At 36.4% G+C, this 10,465-nt stretch overlaps 2 protein-coding genes across 2 annotated transcripts in view; one reads left to right on the top strand and one right to left on the bottom strand.

Annotated features, from left to right (window-relative positions):
- Window positions 1-1,789, top strand: part of LOC125664044 (GPN-loop GTPase 3-like) — a 19,708-nt gene extending 17,919 nt beyond the window's left edge. The window contains exons 7-8 of the mRNA XM_048896545.2: window positions 673-801; window positions 1,417-1,789. Of these exons, the coding sequence (XP_048752502.1) occupies window positions 673-801; window positions 1,417-1,470 (183 nt within the window). The 3' untranslated portion in view covers window positions 1,471-1,789. The remainder of the gene's footprint in view (window positions 1-672; window positions 802-1,416) is intronic.
- Window positions 1,790-2,599: 810 nt separating this feature from the next.
- LOC125664045 (serine/threonine-protein phosphatase PGAM5, mitochondrial-like) lies at window positions 2,600-8,828 on the bottom strand. Its single transcript, XM_056152708.1, has 5 exons — window positions 8,514-8,828; window positions 7,868-8,040; window positions 6,871-7,085; window positions 4,579-4,709; window positions 2,600-3,407 (listed from the first exon to the last, which is right to left on the bottom strand). Exons 1-5 carry the CDS (start codon window positions 8,657-8,659, stop codon window positions 3,257-3,259), a joined length of 816 nt encoding a protein of 271 aa, XP_056008683.1. The 5' UTR covers window positions 8,660-8,828; the 3' UTR covers window positions 2,600-3,256.
- Window positions 8,829-10,465: the final 1,637 nt, after the last annotated feature.

Raw genomic sequence — 10,465 nt, forward strand, 5'->3', positions numbered from 1 at the left:
TGACCTTAAGGTCAAAATTAAAGGTTTTTTTTACAATGGATTCGTATCCGAGCCATGACTTCTTTGTTCTTTGACATACCATACCATGTTTGACACATGAGTGTATCACCATGAGACGATGTGTTGGGTACCTTCATGACCTCCATATGACCTTGACATCAAGGTCAAAATTAAAGGTTTTTACAATGGATTCGTGTCAGGGCCTTGACTTCTTTGTTCTTTGACATAGGCATACCATACTTGACACATGAGTGTATCACCATGAGACGATGTGTCGGGTACCTTCATGACCTCTATATGACCTTGAACTTTGACCTCAAGGTCAAAATTAATTATAGGGTTTTGACATAGTCATACCATAAGACATGGGTGTATCACCATGAGACTGTGTCATGTATATTCATGACCTCTTTATGACCTTGACCTTTGATCTCAAGGTCAAAATTATAGGTTTATACCATGGATTTCTGTTCGGACTATATCTTCCATTTTCTTCTACAAAGGCATACCATATTTTTACACTCAGGAAAGAGGTAATTTATACCTATTAACAACACCCTTTGGGAGATTGGGGAGGGGGGGGGGGTTATTCTTAGTGAGCATTGCTTACAGTACCTCTTGTTGATTTTGATAGTTAACTGATACCACTTAGTGTATCATCTCCTCTTGTAGATCGATGACTACAGTTTGGTAAAATTCCTGCCAATGGACATTAGTGATGAAGACACCATTAACGATGTTCTTGTACAAATTGACACAGCCATTCAATATGGAGAAGATTTTGAACCAAAAGAAATACCTGTAAGTGTACTAAAGCTCCTCGTCTAAATGTCTTGTATTAGTACATGTATCACATGTATATGTCTTTTATTAGTACATGTACCACTGAATATTAATTCTAAGTTATTGGGTATAGAGAATAAAACTGTGCATTTTCACAGCTAATCCGCCATGAAGAATGGAAATGTTTACACATTTACTAAAATCTACATTTTCAAAGTTTATGTGTTTGATATCTTTACAAACCAATGAGCGCCATTTCAACTTGAATGTGCTGCAGTTGTAAACAATGCGCATATGAATCTTTATTTCAAAGGCAGAAAATTCCGACAGAAGTAGAATGTAAACATAAGAAATTTATGAATTTACACAAGGGAATGAATAGCAAAGTGCTAATGTGCTTCATAAAGTATGCTAGCGTGAAGCGATGCCATTCATAACCTCATGTATTTTCAGAAATGAAATTTCTTATATATACATATATAGTAGCAATGTACTAACAATATCATACAAGTTACTGTTTAGAAGCATCTCTTTGGATAAAGTCAGCACTGTTATCTTCAGAATTTTGACGAGGTTGAATTCGTGATAGCGTGGCATGGATGACGAGAGAAACTGTGTTTCGATGTATTGTAGGACATGGTGGATCCTGAGGAAGGGCCTGATTGGGACAGTGGGTTTGATGGATGACAGAAAATATCACAAGCTCGAGGTCTTGCTGGTTAGGCCAGAGAAACTGCATGGATATTAGTTATATTCTGTTTTTACATGTTGATGACTGACAGACCCAGGAGATGTATAAATGTGCATCTCATTACTTGTGAAATTGGTCAATGTGAAACACTGAATTGGATTTCTTTGAAGATTCTGTTTATTTAAAATCACAGAATGTCTGACCTGATTTAATTATCATTGTGGCACATGTAATAATATTCATACGATTTGAATGGTTTATCTATGTCAAATGACAGTCACTGTTGATTAAAACAGAAAGATTGAATACAATTAAGGCAGTACTTACTGATTATTTGAGTTTATCTTAATTTGGTGCTCCATATACACTTGGGTACAATTTTATGGAATTATATTGATGCTAATGCGTATAAATCTGACAACAAACTGCTTGCCCTTTGTTTGATAAATAAAAAAAGACAATAAATTGGTACACAAAAATGAAAAGAAATGCCTCTTACAAAGTACAAGGCAGGAATCATAAACCAGCTTTTATTTTCTTACGAGAACTATTTGTGATATTCGCAGAATGTTGGCCAATTACGTGTAACTACATGTATATAAATCACATAAACTGTACAAAGGTACAAGTGCTGAAGAAATAAGCTGCCTGCTTAGGTTGCTAAACAAAAAAACATTAAGAGCCATTCTCTGTAAGCATCAAAATTTTTATTATAGGGGTGGAAAGGTACTCTCACCGATTTTGCTGAAATTTGGCATATAGTGATTATTTGATACCCTCTCATAGAATTTGGTACCAAAATTCGAAATTGAGGTACCGTTGCCATGGTATCAAGAACACCGTGAAAACAGCTCCCAAGATGCTTAAAAATGCTCGATTTTGGCCTGTTTTTGATTAAACATAAACAAATTAATTTTACTGATGTACAATTTTCTCTATTGCTTGCTTAAAGATTAGGTTCAGCATAATAAATTCTTAATAAGACATCAATAAATCAATATTGGATTACCTATTGTTCCTGACGTTGAAAAATCAATGTTTTAGCATTTTGACTATTTTTGAAAAAAATAATTTTTAAGCCATCTTATGACACCATTTACAAGAAAACACAACAACACACATCAATGAAAGTTATATATGATTTAATCGTGTATGTTTTTAAAAATCATAAATTTATAATGTAGTCTATAGAGGGGTGGATCAAGAAATTACATGTAACAACATTTATAGCCGTGTGATAGGCCCTGGAGTAACACACCCAACTTATTTGTCAGTAGTCTGTCTTGAATGATAAAAAAAAATTACCATGTGCAAAATCATCCTCACAATGTAAAGGTTATTTATTGCCTTGACATTAATTGTGAGGATGATGCAAAACGTGCTGTCGTATATCCAATCGGTTGCGAGACATGAACACCACATTCAAGTGACAATGGTACATAATTCTACATGTATATGGGGAGTTGACATGGGAGAAGCTTATTATAAGTCTTCCAGTTTATCATTCATTTGTGTCTTCCTATGATCAATAAAATATGCAATCACTACAAACTAGCTTAAACGTTTAATATAGGTTTGACGCTGCCACTCGGGGCGGGGGGTCTAAACTGGGCTCTCGCAGTTGCGAAACAAGCTACTTCGACCGGTAAACTTAAAAGTATCGTTTGAAAATCCATTCAGACGCTACTCATTAAGAATAAGAACACATAGTGTGTGATCATAAAATATTAATAGATCACAAGAAACCCCAAACAATTAACATTTTTGTTGACAACAACAAATTCATATAAACGAGACTTGCTCAGCAGGAATAAAGCCGGAGTCCCCGTATTGGAGCATCGTGACTTGTCCCGTTGGACGGATTCTGACCCACGTGATGCTGGCATGATTGAGACCCATCCGGTTCCAGGCTTCAGGTGGTAACTGCAGAGACCTGTGAGCGGAATTAAAGACAGAAGTGGTACAGTGGCAAAGATCAAAGAAATGCCGCGGTCATTATTCTGCAATATACCTTCAAAGTAATAACTGATTGTGAGAAAATTGACACGCATCTCACTTGCACTTCGTGTTTTGTTAATACAACAATTAGGTCGATGACTGATAATTCAATTTTATAACTATAGAAATTAATAAATATATGTTGTAAAACAAATTCATAAATGGCTGAAATACATTTGTCAATAGTATAAATCAATCGTCTGCATTCCGAAATCGATACGCGTGTAAACAAACATGGTGAAGCAGAGACAAGATAACCCTCTGTATAATTTTCTTGAATTGTGTATTCAAAGACGTTAATTGATGAAAGGTGAAGATAACGAACAGTGATCAATCTCATAACTCCCATAAGCAATGCAAAGTAGATAGTTGGGCAAACACGGACCCCTGGACACATCGGAGGTGGGATCAGGTGCCAAGGGGAGTAAGCATCCTCTGTCGACCGGTCACACCCGCCGTGAGCCCTATATCCACATCGGGTAAACGGAGTTATCCGTAGTCAAAATCAGTGTGCCTAACAATCGGTATGAAACATGTCAGACAGCATTTGATCCAATGATAGGAAGTGTTGATGAACTATATCGTTATAACGACCATAGAATTTGCGAAATGCTGACTTCAATCGAGACTGTTGAAACCCCTGTACCATCAACTTGTTTGTCAGTAGCTTACCTCGATTTAAAAACTGACTATAAGCAGAACAAGCTCTTGCGTATCGAATCAGAACTTGAGAGATATAAACACCATATGCAGGCGATAATGGAATATTGTTACATAAATAAGGGAAGTTGAGGATGGAGAAACTGAAATCATCCCGTTTTTCATACAGTTGAGTTGTCAGTTTGCCGTTAATGTCTACTTTCAATAAAATATCTAAGCATGAAGCAGAAGTGGACGACTCTGTGGTGTCTTTTATTTCGAGTTCACATGGATAAATTGAATCGACATATGAATGAAAGTTATCATTGTTAATAGACAAAACGTCGTCGATATATAGATCTAAATGTCGAATTGAAGGCCACAGCAAGATATTTCTTCTTCTCGCGTATAAGTTGATACAGTCCGTCAATATCAAATCATAAACATAATACATCTAATACCCATACCTGCAAACAAAGTAACGAATGATATTAGCATGGCAGACGATAATTTCGTAGCTATCGGAAGATTGCCTGCAGTCTGCTCGGTGAAAGTATCTCCTAAATGCGACTTCTAGGCGGACTCCGTCTACATGAAACTATCAAATGTAAACATATTAAAATTCAATCAAATATTTCCTACAATACAAATAGCATTTAAATACAATAGAAATAGCTGTTCCCTGGATGCTACATCATAATGTTTCTATTTCCAAAGATTTGTTCCCCTTCCATGCCTTTGTCAATTGAAATGATAGCCATTTCCTCGTAAAAGTGAACAATGTAAGCATGAATCTGGATAAACAGATGCATATAGTATTAGTACGACTACTGTAACAGCTGGGAATTCTGACAGGAAATGAAATAAGATGTTAATATAACAATAAATTTTGTTTACATGCATTTCCTAATTGAATGACGGGTACGATATGTAGTCTACAAATTTTCTGAAAATTCAAAAATTTCACTTGCTGAAGAATTAACGCGATATGAACGAATACCTTTACGTGGGTGTGGATGCACGATGCTCACCTGTCTACACATATACATTTAAAATATCAAAATTTATTACGTGACTAAATTCCGACTTTGCTGAGATGCAACAAAGTAGAAATTTAACTCCACATGTCTTCGAGGTTAATGTGAAATTCCAACAACGAATCAAAAATAAAGTGAGATTGATCATTTTTGTTTGGTCGTCCAGTGAAACTTGCACCTCTAATCACATTCAACTAGGTCCTGCACTCTAGCCTGCCGTAAACATAAATGGTTGACCAGATATCATTTCGTAAGCTGATGGATGGATTTGAAGTTTTAGATCATTCAGCCATATATTATTAACAAACAATTTACTATCGACATTTTCTTGACAGCACGATGATGTTTTAGCTTCCTGCGGAGTACTGTGAGTATTCATCGAACCGGTTCAATTCACTAAATGGAATGAAAGAACTTCTGCTTAATAAAAAAAACCTTACAATTAAACTTGAAAAAAAAAATAAAACTCTTATTATATTTACGACCGGCGTTTTAAATGTAAACCAGTCTTTTCACTCTGGTCTTATGTACACATTGTGTCTATGTTTACCTGTATGCTGTTAACCTTCGACCTTTCGACATATTTTCAAGAAAGTCATACTCGATTCCAATGGCGGGATTTCATTTGACTTCGCCTCCCACAAATTGATTGATTGATTGTATCGTGTTTCATTCATACGGAGACGTCACCAATACGCGATGAAGGGCTTCAAATTTAGGCCTATGTTCGGCGCTTACGGTCATTGAGCAGTGAGGGTTCTTTAGTGTGCCACACCCACTGTGACACGGGACGCGACATTCACACCTGGTGCAGAGCGTTTGGCGATGGAACTGTCACTACCCGTTTTAACGACTTACTTGTGCCTTGTCCGGGATTCGAACCCCGACCTTCTGTATGCGGGGCGAACGATCTACCTCTAGAACACCGCGGCCGTTCCCCACAAATTGAAATTAGATGGCAAACTATGTGCAAGTCTTCATTATGTATATTACGAATTTAATGTTATGACCATTCCATTTCGTCTTTTACTGCTGCATATCAAATTTCTATGTCATACATGTAGATGTTGTATTTGAACTCTTATATGCACATGTGTGGGGATTTCTTTCTCGCGAATGTTACTTCAGTCGTAGAAGGCAATCTTTTAAAATTTCAAAACATGATACATTGTGATATTATATATCCTAATGTTTTCCCTAATACATTGATATATCGCGATACATTTTCCCGCGATACGTGACCTAAATCATAGATAAGTCCAAGTTATCTTCTTGTAGATCTAATGGATGTATGTGTCAGGTATCAAAACAGGGTACGAGACCCGTCATCAAAAAGGGAATAAGCAGCTTAAACATATACACGCCAAAAATAATCAAACGTTGGCCTTGAAGTCAAGGTTGCTATGGAGAAAGGTGATTGGCCTTGAAGTCACATTTGCTATGTTGATTCTGCCAAACACCTAACAGGCTAACACTGTACCTTATCTCAAATTACGAAAAGGGCAATAATAATTATCTAGCTATATTAAAAGACTAGAATTTGTCATAAACAAATCACGATCTAGTACCACATATAGTAAACCGCCACAAGCCTAAGTTACCAAATAAACAAAGATATGTGGCCCATGGAAGGTTTGGTAGAGAGAAGACAAGAAATAGAAATATCAGATTGAAATAATATAGATCCGATGAAGTAGAGGCAAAATAATTAGTGCTCAATGCCTGTTTTTCCGGCTTCCATCGCCCTACTGCCGGCTCGGGTGGTACCGGAATCCCCTCACACAGTATAGGGTCCTGTTGCCATGGTAATCCCGGGAGATACCGATGAAATATGTCCGCTGTGTCCACAGCTCGGGCGAGAGTTGAGGACACCATCTTTGTAAATGGAAGCCCCATGGCCTTCAACCTCTGTCCACAAAAGTCGGCTTGAACTCTGCCTGTGGAATTGAAAGAATTCCCTTCAATATATTTGAGTACGTGTCCGCGTTCCATAGATAGGAAGTGTGTTTTCAAATACTAGAAAAACTTAATGATTGTGAGCATTAATAGAAATAAAGGAATCCTTAATTCGAATTAATATCATTTTATAATTCTATCAATTATGCAAGCAATAACTGAATTAAAATTACCTTTAATTCAATATTCATTTTTCATATACATGTATATCTATGTTCCCTAGTTACCGGGGACCAGCTTTATACATTCCTGACTCGAGGTAAAGATGTCCTTAATGAACTGATCAACAAATCATTTAGAGGAGGAGCTCTATATGAAATACAGTGAACAATGAATAAATCAAGGATGTGTACAATGCAATCAAAGATATCATGAAATGAATTAAATGCGCGCAACAATTCACTAAGAAATATTGTCAATTGTTTGAGTCTATGTTAATATACAGCGTCCCATACATATCATGTTGCGAATGACGATCATCGGACGTACAAAATTAACAATTAAATCACAGTACTTGAATAAGGTAGATTTATTATATAGCATGGAGTACCCAGTGTTTTGACGAAAATGTTGTTATGCATCAATTTGTGTTCTCCAATATAATTTCAATCGCCAGTTCTATGCCCAAATATCTTGGCCTGTTATGGTGACTTTACAGATAAAAAAAAAAAAAATCAAAAAATTTAAAAAAAAAAAAAAAAAAAAATCAAAAAAAAAATCTGAATTGTCTTGAACAAAATGCAATTTTCTATTAAGTGTTTACCAAGTTGTGTTAAGATTCTTTTTGTGTCGTCTTTTTCTATTGTCGTCTGTCCATGACGTACGAGCAGAAGATGACGGGTGGCTGTCGGCTGCTGTATATCGTCATCAGCTGGGCTACCTCTGTCCATGTAATCCGGAACGAGGGTCAGGGAACTGGCATTTTCTTCTCCCCTCCTGCGACAAATTGAATAATGAAAGTTGCTATCGTTTCAATAATAGCGTGTCACTTCGCAAATTTTTGGACAAGGCTTCTCAAAGATTTTAATGAGACAAGTTTTACTTTTGTTCGCAGTGACCAATCACATAAAAGATGGTCATCCAGACACCATACATACAATGTACATGTACAGTAAATCAGCGGGTGAAAGCTTGATCAAGCGAAGTGACGCACCATTATGGAACGATAGCAAATTTTCCATTGATTATACTTCTCTGGGATCCTTCTTATTTTCTTAGGGGAACTTTAAATGCCAACATTATACAGGGCACATGAATTAAAGGAGGCGTGACCAGACTTACATTTATAAGCGATGACCATGGTGAATTGAATTTTCACAATTGGAAGATTTCTATTTGATCGAGTGCATCAGGCATGAAGAAATTAGAAGAATAGATCATACATACTCTGATTAGTGAAATAAACATACCTGTCCCAATTGTGGTCCCATTTCACGTTCGGTTCGGAGTTCGTTGTCCAGAATGCATGTACTGTGCTTTTTCTTTGTGTCAAACACACAGCGACGCCCGCGCCCAGCGCTGTTCCAATAAGTCTCACGAGAAACGAATGGCGCATATTTGCTAATGTTCCCGAAACGGTGACTGATAAAATACAGGGAAAATATGTCGTCGGTAAGATGGCCGAAGTCTATGTCATTTAAATCACGGAGTTGTGTTTTAGACTACGGAAATAACCCCCATGTTCCCGTGGGATATCGTTTCGGAATAACTGAGGCAGTACCCCCTCACCCTTGAAGTATGTGACGGATTGATGAATCGTGTGTTTTTAATGAACAAAGGTCACAGGACGCAAATTTTTTCCTGCTTTATATGAAAAAAATTGTGTTCCGCTCCTAATTCTACATGTACCTACAATGTATAGCCCTTTATTGGCACAAAATATTGTGATGTTGAATGAAATCCAGCTTCATCTGTGGGGTCATCGTCGCAAACCACGGGTTATTGTTTCACTCTATTTCACAAATAGTGAAATAGAATGAAACAATAACCCGTGGTTTGCGACGATGCTGCAGGGTAAAATAGTTCATGATTCTAAAGTCTTGAAATTTTATATTGAGAGAATTTACAACTTGTTCTCATTCGACCCTTCTCTCTCTATATATATAGAACCCCAAATAGACGATTGTACATTATATCTCTTTAATTAAGTCAAATGTTAGTAATCTGAAGACGAATTTAACCAAATTATTGTACATTATATCTCTTGAAGTCAAACGTTAGTAATCTGAAGACGTGTGTTGTGTTATATGATAAAAATATTTAAATAATAACATTTGTTTGTTTCAAAATTATGTTAACCCTTCAATCTAAAAATGTGCTAATTCTAGCATTACGTGTATATTAAAATGTGCTAAATCTATGTACATAAATGTGCATGGTGAATTTTAAGGCACAATTTATTTTGCAAAGACATGTGTTTCAATGCCGACTTATCGTGCACAAAATCCAGTTTAAACTTTACAGCGCTGTAAAGGGTTGTGGGTTTGAACTCCTTCGCTACTTTCAGCAATTGAAATACACCCATGCAATATAAAATAAACTGTTAATATAATCATAAGTGACTGAATGAACTTGTCCTTATTTTACAGTTTACTGCTCCGAGGAAAAGTTTGTAAAATCATATAAAAGTAACATTATTTTCTTTAATGATAACGCATTGGGTATTATTATGTGTATATTATTATGTAAGTAGTGCCAATATAAAACCTGTCCGAGTGTTCCCATTGCGATATAATTACACTCCTTCCACAATCGCAACTCCTCGGCTTTTTCCGTCACCGCAAATAAAACTTGCGCAAAAGGACGAGTCTTATCCGATTGCCCCTCCCACTCATCTCTTATTTATGAAAAAAAAAAAAAATTCTGAACTAGTATTATACAGCAAGTACATTATTATTCTATGTCATAAACTTTACAACATATTTAAAACTATCACAAATTATACGCATCACTGACCGTTTCTTTACGACATACAATACTATGATACTGTATACGTTAGTACTTAGATTATTATGCCAAGTATTTGACAGTGGCCTTTGTTTCACTTCTCATCCTGTATTACTATTCAACATTGCTGCTACATGTAAAATATATATAACAATGTTTCTGGACTTCTGAGACAATTCATGATACAGGCTAGGAGAATCTTACTAAGCAATATCATGAAAGGTGAAGATAATGAACAGTGATCAATCTCATAACTCCTGTAAGCAATACAAAATAGATAGTTGGGCAAACACGGACCCCTGGACAAACCAGAAGTGGGATCAGGTGCCTAGGAGGAGTAGGTATCCTCTGTCGACCGGACACACATGCCTTGAGCCCTACCCTATATCTTGATCAGGTAAACGGAGTTATCCGT

The sequence above is a fragment of the Ostrea edulis genome, chromosome 1 (genome assembly GCF_947568905.1).
Source record: "Ostrea edulis chromosome 1, xbOstEdul1.1, whole genome shotgun sequence".
Taxonomy (NCBI): domain Eukaryota; kingdom Metazoa; phylum Mollusca; class Bivalvia; order Ostreida; family Ostreidae; genus Ostrea; species Ostrea edulis.